The sequence below is a fragment of the Patiria miniata genome, unplaced genomic scaffold, assembly GCF_015706575.1.
Source record: "Patiria miniata isolate m_02_andy unplaced genomic scaffold, ASM1570657v1 HiC_scaffold_5, whole genome shotgun sequence".
Lineage (NCBI taxonomy): Eukaryota > Metazoa > Echinodermata > Asteroidea > Valvatida > Asterinidae > Patiria > Patiria miniata.
In genome coordinates this window covers 28,248,550-28,262,925 of record NW_024037072.1, presented here as the reverse complement: position 1 = coordinate 28,262,925, position 14,376 = coordinate 28,248,550, and the positions used below count along the sequence as shown (strand labels likewise).

The 14,376-nt window shown below is 38.9% G+C and overlaps 1 protein-coding gene across 2 annotated transcripts; it reads left to right on the top strand.

The window, feature by feature from the left end:
• Nucleotides 1-257: 257 nt before the first annotated feature.
• LOC119741018 (E3 ubiquitin-protein ligase SIAH1A) lies at nt 258-14,147 on the top strand. 2 transcript variants are annotated; one of them, XM_038216584.1, is made up of 6 exons: nt 258-400; nt 3,591-3,641; nt 4,926-5,142; nt 7,450-7,689; nt 11,761-11,953; nt 12,686-14,147. In XM_038216584.1, exons 2-6 carry the CDS (start codon nt 3,615-3,617, stop codon nt 12,861-12,863), a joined length of 855 nt encoding a protein of 284 aa, XP_038072512.1. In that variant the 5' UTR covers nt 258-400; nt 3,591-3,614; the 3' UTR covers nt 12,864-14,147. The 2 variants fall into 2 exon arrangements, with proteins under 2 accessions (XP_038072512.1, XP_038072513.1); XM_038216585.1 differs by lacking the exon at nt 3,591-3,641 and having other exon boundaries at nt 259-400.
• The last annotated feature ends 229 nt before the right edge of the window (nt 14,148-14,376 follow it).

Below are 14,376 nucleotides of genomic sequence, written 5' to 3'. Positions count from 1 at the left end.
CTTTTTCTACTTTTTAATTTTTTTTGAAATACTTTCCCCTATTTTATGCATTGAACATTCCTTGTCATCACATATACAGGTACATTTCACGTGCTGAAAGGTAGAAAGGATAAAAAAAATGAGTTCCGATGTTACACCCCCCTCCCCCAGCCTCCGCCCAGTACCCGCCCCAATAATGTACATCTCGCGTCGTGTGTACTTCCTTACTTAGCTGGTTCGCTGCAAATGCACACACTATTATACAACCCGTCCAAATTGTCGCTGGTAACCCTAAACATACTCCAATGGTGATGGTTGTGTCGGTCGTCAGGCTTTTTCTTCCTCCGTGAGAAGAGAAGTTTCTTTCTTTCACTTAAGACTGCTTTGTTCCTAACCTACCATTTGACGTCGAGCCCAATTCGTAAGTAATTAAATCTAGAAATTACCAGATACAAGCAAACGAACAAGGGTATAACATGAATTGGCGAATATTATTAAAAGGGACGGGACCATTATCTATTGTGTTTACATTGAGTACAGTGTATTTGACATGCCGATGTCGTGTGCTCATTTCTCGGTACACTGCCGACTGCGGAGTTCTCTCCATTCAATGTTCATGAGCCTGCTGGTTCGGCGCCACTGTTGTCTGGCTGCCCTAGGCATGCCAGGCCATTCTGCGACGAGAACACCCCTGGAGGATGGTGCAACATTATATGAAAAACTAGTATTTTGTATATGCAATGGATATTTTGCTAGGCTTTTAAACCTGAAAAAAAATATAGTCTGTGTAGTGTGTTGTAGACAGTTTTTACTTGAGGGTCGGGTATTTTTTTTAAGCAAATGAGCATAGCCATAGCATAGGGGCCTATATCTCAGCATCGCTTTATTTTTACGGAAGTCTTAATGCATTTTTCAACAGCTATAGTTACAGAATCGCAGCATAACATGGCAAGTCTGTATGAGGGTTTAAATTCCTTCAGTGATTGATTCGTTTTGATAGAACTTTACATTGATTGATTTTGAGTCTATTTACCCGAAGACGGCCCTTGGTGTTGTTTACAACGCCACGTTCATGGGTCTAAGCTCTAACTTAAATCAAAAGGATTTTTTTTAAAGGGAAGTACATGTACATGTAAATGCTGAGAAACATTTAGATGACATCTGACACATGTATGCACAATGGTTAACTTCTGTAAACATAGCACCAGTATAAATCCCCTGGTGTGCGTGCGTCACACACAACGGTGCGGGCACGTCAACCAGCGAAATGTATTTGTCCCGCCCATGGGACGTCGTTGCTAGGTAAAAGGGCGCCCTCTTTTTTTGGCGCATGGAATCCATAGGCCTGTACTTTGAAGCAGGTTATTGAAAAAATGCACCTGTTGAAATTTTCGCTTAAAGTAAAAAAACAATAGGTTTCATTTAAAGTTCAGGTTTTTAGAAAACTGTGAAAATGCATCCTTTTCTCTTTTTTTTCCCGGTGCAAAGCATAGTTTTTTGTTGAAAGCGCGATGGTTTGGTCCTTGCCATCATGAGGAATCGATAAAAAATTCTACTTTTCTCGAAAATGATGTCATACAGTAATAGGCGCAATGTGAAAGCATGATCTTATTATTTACTCATAATCAAGCTTTTGATGTGCATGCACACTGCACAGTAGTACATACAGTCATTCAGACACTAAGCCAGGACAGACCGGTACAAATGTCAGACTTCCCATCACAACTTCTCCTATTAATGAATTCAATCTGTCACCACAGATTTACCAGCTTTATGAACCACACAGAATGCCTGGCAGTTGGCACCAGCGTGCATTGTCCAATGGTTGGTGGTGTCATCACAGACTAGAGAGCATTACCAACACCAGACAGGGCTCTGGAGTGCTCTGAAACGTGCAAAACTAAATCAGGCCCACTTTAACCACACTTTAGCCAGCAAATTTCTCCAAAAATTCCACTGGGGCAAAGAAAATGTCCTCAGTATTTCACCAACCAAGTTTGCAGACTCAATTCAATTTTTAAAGGAGACTTTTCTTCAATATTTTGCACATGAGAGGGAAGTCAAGTGATTCCAAATGGGGCTAAAGACTAGACTGGTACATGTCCAACCATGGTCCAACTATTTGGAAAGACTGACCTCTTCATTCAGTGTCTATAGTCTGGCGGCTTTACTATGGCGAAATGTGTAGTAAATTGAGACTAGTTCCCGCTTCATGCCACATGTTTCTTAAATTCTTTTGGCATGGTTGATTGATGCAGTACTGAAAGCTGTGTTGGACTGGTTGTTTTAGGTGCCAGTCTATTTTCATTTTTTGCATGTTTTCAATACAGGTTTTGGGACTCTCATACACAGTATTGAGAGTCCCAAATTTTCGGACTATACCAACACCATAATATGGTAGTGCAGTACATTTTGCTGTACACCGAGATGATTCTAATGTAATTAATATTTCTGTTTTTTCCTGCCTGACTTGAAAAGAAATTACTGCTCAGTATGGCCCCTTGCATGCTTGTGATGCTACAATGTTTGAGTTGATATGAGCTACCGGTACACTAAAGAAGGTGGATGTATTTTGTAGATTTTTATAAAATTTGTTTATTTATTTTGATTAAAAAATGTTCCTGATCAGCAGCACTATATCAGCCTGAGATGTCTTTATTTTCATAATGCACAGAATATGACATTGGTAATGAGCTGATTATAACTGTGATCGTATTAAATGATAAAATTCGGAAAGATTGTAGTATCCAGACACCAAACGCCACTTTTTTGGTTGTGTACAAAGTCTATGGAGAGTCCAGTGAATTTTCTAACAAAATATGAAGTTTTCTCAGTCCCCGATTCATTTTTTTTAAACGAAATTTGAGCAATAACTGACCTTCATTGAGATAATAGGATTATATGATGAAAAAAGTGGTGTCAGGATGCAACATTCTTTCCTAAAAATTTTTGTAAATGTTTTGCATCCACAGGTGCTACTATTGTGAATCGGTAGAAAAATATATCATTGATTGATCTTCATCACGACTGCTAAATTTCCCCATCTGCTGTCTACTGGTATTTCTGATTCTGTAAAAAACAAGTACAAGGATACAGAACAAAGACATGGACATGGTGCATTGTGCAAAGCAATCTATTGGAATTCCCAGAGAAGCAAAATTTACATCTAGAACTCAAAGTTCAATATTTGCCTTGATTGTTGTTGTAAAGCAAGTACATGTATTTGGAATTCCCAGAGAAATAAAATAGAACTGAAATCTGTTTGCAGATGATCAGAGTCCAAGCATGGTCTTAGCCTATTTCTGCATAAATGTACCTTGTACATAATGTACAGTACTTACATGTACAATAAAAACAGTCATGCATGCATGATAGTCATAATACAGCCACCTTCCATGTATTTAAGAGAATAAGATATAAAAAAGGAATGAGATTATCATTTTTAAAGGGTCCATGATACATGTACATGTATTTTTCTTATTGTGATCATATATTTTGCAACTTTCTACATGTGTTCTCCTGTTAAACGCATGAAAACTTTTTGACATCCATTTTTTGATTCTTTTATTCAAAAGTGCTTTAAACATAAAACTAATGTCCATGTTTTGCAGACAACAGAGGGGGCTGTTGCTGTGATGTCATTTCAGGAAGACACTGTTCAGGTTAGGGTTTTTCTTTCTTCAAATTGTGAGCCCCAAAATGTGCTCATTGAAAACATTTGTGAGAAAAGTGTGCTCATTGGCTTACTGCCATGTACTGACAACAAATTACGAAAGAAAAGACAACAAAATATCCAAAATTCTGGCAACTGTTGGTGTTGAAATAGAGCTCTGTACCGAATCATTGAGGTTTCTGCATGAAATGATATATCACACTTTTGCTCATGAATTTAGTAAATTTGCATCAGCATAAAAACCAGAAAGGCACCAAAATACCATTGAAAATGGCAAAACGAAAATTGAAAATAAGGACAAAGTGGTATATTTTCAAGGATTGCATTAAATAAATTACATTGCATATAATAAATATAAAAGTGTGTTTTCATTTGTGCATGCACATTCACATTGTACATTTTGTTCATGTTCAAACCTACATACATACATTGTTAAAACATTCATGATTTGTGTAAGTTTATGAACAAACCATTACCCGAGTACTGGTACAACGGTACAAAAATTTCAAACAAATTTGCGGAGTTCATGTACCATACATGTACATGTAATACCAAACTGTATCAGTAACTACACCAGCACTGCACATGTTGCGTGACCTTTCATAAAGGTCATGCACTTCTCATGTACCTTGGATGTGTTAGCAGGCTGGTGACTCATTTCAAAGCTGCACACTGTGTCTGACTTCCAAGTAATCTGTCCTGTTTGCTCTGTACAATCAGTCCTGACACATATCAGTTGGAATTATTAGACCAATTTATTGAACATAACCTCTTGCATTATCATGTAGTGTCACTTCTTACCACGTCTCGTTTCTCAAAAAAAGAAAAACAAATAGGAGTACAAACCTCTATTCTGTAAAAGCAAGAACGTACACCCGTTGCTGTACTTCCGTGCGCTAAATGCATTTAGGATGGTGGGAAGTTAGGGAACTTTTCCTCACTTAGGAAAAGGATATGAATAAGCACTGTGTGAAATAGCACTAGTATGTACCGGTACAAAGAAATTTGGTCGAAACAAGCACGGTTTTCTGGAAACACTGTAGACGCTGCTTTTGACTCCCCAGAGAGTACTGTGCAATTGTACATGCCTGCACAATGTTACAGGTCTAGTTCTGGGCAGTAATCAGTCTTGAAGATGTACATTTACCTGAATGTTTTCCAGGCTGTCATCGGATTTTGTGTCAACAGGATCCCTTTAATTACATGCTAATTAAATAGTTCCTACTTCGGACTCTTTTTCCCCTCTATTTCGCATGGGGCTCTGATGGACCAGGCTAAGGAACTGACAACCATGAGTTGTCCAGCGACGACCAGCAGCAAAGCTCGCAGCCACACGCCCACCACCAACCAGGACTTGGCGGGGCTGTTTGAGTGCCCGGTGTGCTTTGACTATGTCCTGCCGCCCATACTGCAGTGTCAGAGTGGCCATCTTGTCTGCTCCAGTTGCAGACCCAAGCTTAACTGTTGCCCTACCTGTCGTGGGCCTCTCGGTGAGTAGACACACATAGAATTTTTTTTTAAATGTTGAATGTTGATCACATGTTACCGGTATGTCAGTTACGTTTTCATACTAAATCTCATTGCATAAGTACCTGTGTTTCAAATTTCCCCACCCAACCTAGAAAATTGAGAAGAACCTAAAATGTTTATTATGATGCTGCCCCACCCTAGTTTTGTGGACATCACCCTGCCTTTTTTTCTTTCTTTTTTGTAAGTTGGTCGGCAGTGCAGTCTATTTCCCAGGGAAGTACATGTATGCAGAATGAACAGTTTTAATTCACATGTTAGCTGTTATCAGATTATGAATGCTAACACAAATTTATAAACAAGCATACCACCTATTTTTTTCTGGCTTTAAAGGGAATATACAACATTTGCAAACATCGAAAAAATAAAACTACCAAGGTTTTACGAAATACCTTACTAGGATGTTGGTAAATGACAGTCTAAAGCATCCTGTAAAGTTATGGCACCTGGTGTTAAGTCATTTTCAAGAAAATGGTATTTTTGTATACATTTCGGCCGACCACCGTTGGAAAAGCTTAACTATTTTTCAACTACTGCTCCAACTTTACACTTTTTTCAGTCCAAATTTTGTTTGCTATTGGTTACATGTTCATGAACGGGTGCAGGCCAGCTAGACTGGTTCCCTTACCTTACAATTTTCCGGCATCTATAAATTGATCCATTTTATCTTTAGTGGAGTTAAGGAACCAGACTACTTGAACATTTTTGGTTTTCTTGGTTTTTCCAGCATTTGCGAACAAAAAACTTCAAACATGTCAGTGTAACAATATTTGATCTATTATACTGAAAATTATTATTTCTGAAAATTACAGCAAAAGCCAATGATGTACATTCCCTTTAAAACTTTAGAGATTTTACACACCCACCCAACCTAATTTTGTATTTAATGTAATCGGAAACACATATTTTTTTTTTCATAGCCTTAGTGTTGCTTTTCCTTCATTTATCTTTCAATTTCGTTTCATATTGATACAGATTTACTTACAACGTTCATACTTCGACGAATGCTCTCTCATTTGTATGACTGTTTTCGAACACAATAGTTTCCTGAAACTTAGGGGCTAAGTTCACGGCCATGTTATGCCGATATTATTTGGCTTATGGAATAGTCATGAATCCATTTCATAGAGACCGCAAGCAAAAATAACACGCCCCCACCAGCAGATTTGTTGAATGCAAATTTTAAGCTGTAAAAGCATGCAGGACTGATGTAAAGATATCTAAACAGGAAATGTTTGAATGGGAGAGATGGGCAAAATAAGATTAAGCCACGAGTAGAATGGAAAAATTAATACTGCTGGAAATTAGGGATAGTGGTGGGTTGCTTTGGGTATTGTGTATTGCTAATTTGATTTAACTTTTTTTCCAAAAATGTTCAGAAATGGATGTTATCTTGAACTTGAGTCCTGAAAATAAGTCAGTTCTTGTTAAAAGAGGAAGATTCATGTTTTGGGTGCAGTGTGTAGGACTTTGAATTGAGAATGAAAACGAATACTTGTAAGCCAGACTGTTGAAAATGGCCAGGTCTTTATGACCTCCCTCGAAATATGGGGCACACAAATCCTTTAAAAATGCACTCTCATTATGTATGTATACATGTCGCACACACTTTTCCCATTACACCCTTTACGATTTTGTATTCTTCTGAATCCAACAGAATCCACATGTCAGGCCTACGTTGTGTTTCGTCCACTGCTCTGAACAAAAACCACCAGAATTTACCCACTGTTTATTGCTGAATCAATATTTAAAACCAATTTCCATTTCATGTTTTTTTCCCCCCACAAATCAAACTGAAACTAGCCACAGTTGTGTCAGGGTTATTTCCAAAGAAATAATAATTAAAGCCAGTTAAATTTTGTTCGAATTCCATTGTTTTCAATTTTGCTTGGAAAGATTAACCCTAACCACCCCAACTCCATCGAAATCCATCTCCCCATTTTGGTGGATTTTGGGGGACTTGGTCCTGCAGGCATGGTTTGACTAAATATTGATGGAGTATGATGGACTTGGGCCTGGAGGCCTAAAGCAAAGCATGCATTGGAAGCAGTGTGATTGATGGATTTTGGCAGACTTGGTCCAGGACTTAGTAAAAGAGAGTAGGGCATTGTGGTTAAACCAATGGCGTTTTCTGCATGCTTGGACATTCCTGTGTAAATATACCAAACTCTATAGTTCATCAAAACACTGCAAGGCCTTGAAGTGAATTTTGAATAGATTCATGTTTAATACAAGATTGTCCATCTTTGTGTGTGTGTGTCTCCTTGCAGGCAGCATACGCAACCTAGCCATGGAGAAGGTGGCCCAGACGGTCATGTTCCCCTGCAAGTATTCCTCCTCAGGATGCATGGCCACCATGTCCTACACAGAGAAGCCAGAGCATGAGGAGACATGCGAGTTCCGGCCCTACTCCTGCCCCTGTCCCGGGGCCTCCTGTAAGTGGCAGGGGTCGCTGGAGCGGGTCATGCCCCACCTCAACCATGCGCACAAGAGCATCACTACACTACAAGGTGAGATAACTTGGGTTTTTACACATTCCAGTGTTCTTGACTTGTGATTGGTTCATTACCAGTCATTACAAACCAATTCCTAATCATAAGTCAATCTTAAGTCGTTCCTTCAGAAGTCAAGAGTGCGAGCTATGAGAATGAATTGTGATAAAGGTATCCCTCTGTCATTATTCATCCCGTATAACTTGTGGCTGGACTTGTGACTTGGGTTTTGATTGGGTGATGATGATAATTAGATATCCCTGCCTCCGTTGGTAATTGTCAGAATTTGGTGTTCCTCTTGATTACAGTTCATTCATACAAACCTCTCCTTATAATTAGTTACTCCACACCACCTCTGTACTATAAAGCGCAAAGGGTGTGTGTGAGTTGTTTCTGCATTCAATAGGGGACGTTGAACAATAGAGGACTATAGGGTCCCCAATTCCCAAGAAGTCCCCAATTTGGATTCGTGTACAAAACATATGGGAGGTGTTCCGAAAAAGTTGAAGTACAAACAAAAGAGGGACAATATGGGGTCCCTAATTGCAGGCAAAATACACACTTGTGTGTGTGTTCGTGTTTATAGTGTAAATCGAGGACACACTCGTGCCACATCATCAATAAATCGAGGACAGGAACCAAATCGAGGACGACCTCGATTAGAAAACGTGTACAAAACCAATGAGAGCTGTTGCAAAAAAGTTAGAGTGTAAAGAAAGGAAAAGGAAAGAGGAACAAAAGAAAATCCTTGATATACACCATAAACAAATGTGCTAGGGTATGTGGGTGTATTCACAAGTTCACGAGTTGTTGAAAGGGTGAAGCCTCCTCCCACGTGAAGCTAACAGACAAAGCCTCGTATCGTTATGCACACTTTTCCCAAGTTGCACTCTTCATTGGGCAAAGCCTCAAATGGTATTGAGTGTTTTTCTTTCAATAATGTTGTTTTCTTCAAATTTTTGAAACATTTTGTTGATTTACTCTAACCTCATGCACTTTGTGAATGGTTTTCAGCCTCAACAGCTGGGTCGTTCTATGAATTTAGGGTCCAAGGTGTGACATTTTCCCTGTCCCAGATTCCTTTGATCTTTCCAAGTTTATTACTGACTCAGTTCTCTATGATTTTCTCAATTTGTCCAGAAGAACATATTGATACATGAACAAAACAAGTGCAGTTTAACTGCATTGTTTAAATACCTGAAATCTGACAAATAAACCCATCAACTTACATACATGTACCGGTACTTTGTTGAATTACACATTGCATTGTAGGTCAGTACATGTACAAACCAATGTCATTGCTGGTTTAATGAAATTCATTTCCACAGCAGTTTCATCTGATAGAGGTCACATAAACTAGGGCAGAACAAAATATTCCATACTGTCATGACATGTGGAAAACAAATTAGAAAAAAATATCCTTGCCAAATTGCTCCAGCATGTACATGTACTATTCATATTGAAGTTTATTCATGCAGTGATGAGTGTTTTTGCATTGTGATTATTTTCATTCATCTATCTGGGAGCTGTGCTTGTAAGGCAGTGCCGCTACAATATTCCACATGTCCAATCTCTCAGGATTGTTCAGTTGCAAATACACTTTTGTGTGTGAGTAATGATGAATGGTTCAGCTGCAGTAGGCACATGTGACTCTCATTTTACGTCACAAGACCATTGAGATCTATATGAACAGGTACATGTATGTGTCGATGGTACATGTATGTTAACAAGAAAATCCATTCTAAATGATACATGTACATGTACATGTACATGAAGATCAGCCTTTCCAAAATGGATGTTGAAAACTCTTTCATTTTCTTCATAGAATATCTAGTTTTGTGGTTAACTAAGTTAAAGGGGCTGTACACATTTATATTGTTAATATTTGAGTCCAGGTTTGTTAACCTTAAAGTTGCTGTACCCATGTTATTCAATGTACATGTACATGTATTCAATTTATTTTCTCTTAACAAATTTTCAATTGGGATTTTTTTTTAAACCCCCCCCCCCCCAAAAAAAAACAAACCGGTTTCCTTTTTTTCTGATAAGGGCATTTAAAATTCTCTGAAAATACACTTTTATTTGTGGTTGCTTTTGAGCCCATAATGCACAAAAAGATAGCTTCAATATTGTTAGGATGCAAATACATGTACCGTAATTCACGATTTGTAAACCAAATTTTCCATAAGAAAATTTGGGTTGATTTCTTTGTTTGATTTTTCATTCACATGTAGATAACTTATTTATTGCTGGGAAATAGCAAAATAACACAATCTTTTTTTCCGGTGTGACACTCGAAAATAGCTCAAGGAAGTCAACATTAAGTACACTGTGGCATTGTGGTTGGTAACACAAACAAATATTGGCAATAACCCAGTGAAACATTCTTTGTATTTGAAAAAAAAAGGATCCTTGTAAATTTAACAGTGACTGGGTCCTCCAGTAATATGCATCGGGTCAGGGTGACCAGGCCAAACCGACAGGAAACAATATGGGTCAGTCCACCGGGTTGGCATGGTTGGGAAGCAGTGCATGACATCCATATATTTGGTTATATTATTAAAAGTATCAATGCATTCTAAACAATTGCTTCACATAATATTTGTCTTAGGGTGTTTCAATATTTGAGAAAGTTTGAAATCATTTGAAAGTACTTTGACAAAAATATGAGCAAAAATGTATTAATTCGGACGTAACATTGACACCGTGTCAATGTCACATCCAAAAAAATCCTCTTTTTTTGCCATATTTTACTCGTATGTAAAATATTACCCAAACTGACACCTACGTGTAAGCACCAAGAAAAGCTTTTGTTTTGTATAGTCAGGGTTCAAATATAGCAGAAACAATACCTCAAGTGTGGATGTAACGGTGTAAAAATCACTCAATGGAAGTGTGACATTTGGGTTTTACACCGTGTAAATGTTAAATGTTACGTCCGCACAACCAAGCTATCATTTCTGCTCCATTTGATGTCTGACTACCATAATAAAAGCTTTTCTTATTGTGTTGCATCTATAGTACGGTAAGAAGTACGCAAAGTAAATTTGGGTAATGTTTCGCAGAAATTTAAAAACAGGTACAAATGTCATATTTGGATGTCACACTGACACGGCGTCAATGTTACGTCCAAACTGATATTTTTGGCAAAATACATTGAAATGATTTCAAACTTTCTGCAGTAGTGAAACACCCAACAACAAATATTATGTAGAGCAACTGCTAGCAAGGCATTCATGCTTTTCTTAATATGGTCATATGTCACACTTTGTTCCCCAACCCGGTGGAATGACCTATACATACATGTATATGTAAACCGAATCCGAACCAAAACTGATATGAACTCCCCAAATCTGACCTGACCCAACCCGACTCAACAAAAATTCAAGGGAAACAGACCCAAACCCACCCCAAAACCCACCGACCCGAGAAAAAAAAATGGATATCTGCCTTGGGCAACCGTCTCCGCTTTTTGTGCCTGAACTTACCGGTACATGTACAAGTGTCGAGTGAAAATTGCCATCTCTCAGTAAAGAATCAAACTGTAGGGTGTGGTGAAGACCAATAACGTTGCCTACTGGTGGTGCCAACACGTTATAGACTCTGCATGATAGACCGCAAACCATATGCGCATTTGTGCGATGGGTTGATGTTGGACGTACCAGGCATAGTAACTCTGCAATAATATTGCACCGTGTGAATTTCTGAACTGTTTCGGGGGTATTTTTTGGTTTATTTCAGGTTTTTTTCACAAGATGGCTTAACCGACCCGAATCAAAAATCGCAAATGCAAAACTGAAACCATTCCGACCCAACTGAAATGATGGAAAAACTGACCCAACCCGACCTGAAGTCGGTTTTGTGTCGGGTCGGTTTCGGTTTCGACTCTGGTTTGCACGACGTTATCCTGCAGTACTTAGTTCCTCAAAATATTACAAAGCCTGTCACGCCTGTGTGTAGATTTTGATGAATTTACATATGTAGGGTACAGTTTCAGAAGTTGCATATAGATGTTGGAAAAGAAATTGGTACGTGTTTTGGTGTTGAATTTATTCTGAAATCTTTGCTACCCTTTTTTTTCTTCCCTAGGTGAAGACATAGTATTCCTTGCCACAGACATCAACCTTCCAGGGGCCGTTGACTGGGTCATGATGCAGAGCTGTTTCGGCAACCACTTCATGTTGGTCTTAGAGAAGCAGGAAAAGTTTGACGGCCTTCAGCAGTTCTTTGCCATCGTCCAACTCATCGGCACCCGCAAACAAGCCGAGAACTTCGCATACAGGTTCGTTCATAGGTTTTCCCCCAAACATTGGCATTTTTCTTAGTCTTCGATCTCTTCTGTGGGCATATATATACAAAATATTTGCTTCATGTAATAGTATTTGAGGTTCTTGAAGTAGAAATGACCTATATCGAACCAGACTATTTTAAAGGCACCTAGGAACATTGGTAATTACCCTGAAACAATACTTCTGATTTAGTGAGAAAAACCTTGCTAAAAGTGAAGAAGAAAGGACTAGCACCAAATACCCTGTGAAATTATTCCACCAGAAATGGTATAGTTCAGAAGAACACAATCATTGAAAGTGTGCCTGCGGATGTGAGTAAAAAATGAAACAGCATGTTTAGAATCGGAAGTGCTAGCAATGGGAATCCACTTACAAGACAAAAAACGTGTGCAAAGGTGGTGTCTGTTTTCTAAAAATGAATAGTATCCATGGACCTGAAACTTCAACAGGTTAGTTGTTGCGCATCCTACTTAAGATTTCATAGAAAAAACATTTTTTTGAAACGAAAAAAAAAATGCACAAAATGCATATTATTCTACATGTGTGTAGCTCAATCACCGCATTTAAAAAAAAAAAGGTTTTGGTAATTCTTTCAGGACTAGAATTTCTTCAGCCACTAGCCTCATAGTTTCACCCTTTTTTTGGGGGGGGGGGCAAGAATTCTATAATTTCCAAGCCTTAAACAATGTCTCTGCCATTCGTTTCCATTTCTCCTGACTGCTTAGACTGGAACTGAACGGCCACAGAAGGCGACTGTCCTGGGAGGCCACACCCCGCTCCATCCATGAAGGCGTAGCGGCCGCCATCATGAACAGCGACTGTCTTGTCTTTGACTCCAGCATTGCCCAGCTGTTTGCCGAGAACGGAAACCTGGGCATCAACGTGACCATCTCCATGTGCTGAGCAGTGCCAAAGATCACAAACTTGATTAAGAAAAGGAACACGATGGGGATGCCTTTTTCTTTTTGGAGATGGAAAGCCGGAAGGACGGAGAGTGAGTGCCGCTTGACTAGCGTTGCTCACTAAATGAGTGTTACCATCTTGACTGAGGGGTTGTGATTAATCTTCAGCACGGCTTTCATATACTTCAAACTCACCTTGAGAGACCAAACGATCGGATCTGTGGATTTGACAGACTGGAATGCTCAATTATGGCAGGTGTTTTTATAAACCAGTTTCCATCAACAAGCTGACCCAAAGCCTGGAGGAGGAATTGCCAAAAACATAAGTGTCGACATGTATATGTGTGGTTCTTTTCTTACAGGTGCTTCAGTGCATTGTATGGTAGCAGATGTTGCTACTTCTTTAGTAAGCATTGAGGAAATGCTGTAAAGAGTCATCAAAGGTTAACCCAACGCTCATTATTTACTGTTTAACAGTGTGATATTATGGGAATAAATTGTTACTTCGAGGAGAGAGTAGCCCAGGTGTACTTGAATGAGATTCCACGCTGGCTTATCACAGTGTACACAATAGCCATCGGCATGCTGAAATCTGAATTTTTTTTCCCCAGAGTTTGGATAATACATGTTTGTGCAAGGAATTGTATGAAACAGCTTGAAAAAAAAACTTGAGTTTCCTATTGCAAGGAATGCACTTGGAAGAAAGACGAAAAGCAAGGAACAAACATCTTAAAACTGAGAAAGCTCTTAAAAGGAAAAGTGCATCCTTATACTGAGTTTTGATTTTTGAAACGGTACCCTCCTTCTACTAGAACCTTGAAAACCAAAACGCTTTTGGTTTTACATTGCTGTATATGAGACATAGCTGTATATGAATTTAAAAAACTTAACATGCAGCCACCATCCTTGTCTGGCACCTGACGTCGTGATGAAGAAACACTATATGAGGCAAGTCCCACACCATCAGTTCCAGTCTACATGTATATTTCATGATAGGAGCCTCATTTCAATTCTGCATGACTTAAGTATACATGGCAGATAAAAGCGGTTAGTGTACACCACAAAACAACCCCAACCATCTTTCAGGGTCACTTTACCATAAAATGTGAAAACCCCCAAAAAGTAACCCTTCACATTTTAAGAGACTTCACCAACAAGACTGCCGATCATTTGTGCAGATTAACTGGCAATACAGTCATGGTTCAAGAATGGATTTAGATTCTATTCCCCTAAAACAGACGCTCTTCAACTCCTCATGGGCAAGCTTCCAGAGGCTTGTCACCAGTTCTTGCTTACCGTCAGTGTTAAAAAGACCGAAGTTCTCGCACAAGCTGCCATACATGTACCTCCAGAAATCAAGCTACACATGTAAATGGAATACCACTGAGCAACGTCCAAAATCTGGGTTCAACTATGGCTGAGACTCTCTTATTAGATGACAAAATAAATGCAAAGAATTGGGAAGGCAGCTACTGCTTTCGGAAAACTCACCAAGAGAACATGGGAAAACTCCA

Coding starts and splice junctions, on each gene's coding strand:
- LOC119741018 (XM_038216584.1), top strand. CDS start 3,615: ATGTCATTTCAGGAAGACACTGTTCAG. Junction 3,642..4,925: donor TTCAGGAAGACACTGTTCAG/GTTAGGGTTTTT, acceptor CTGATGGACCAG/GCTAAGGAACTGACAACCAT. Junction 11,954..12,685: donor GCCGAGAACTTCGCATACAG/GTTCGTTCATAG, acceptor CTGACTGCTTAG/ACTGGAACTGAACGGCCACA.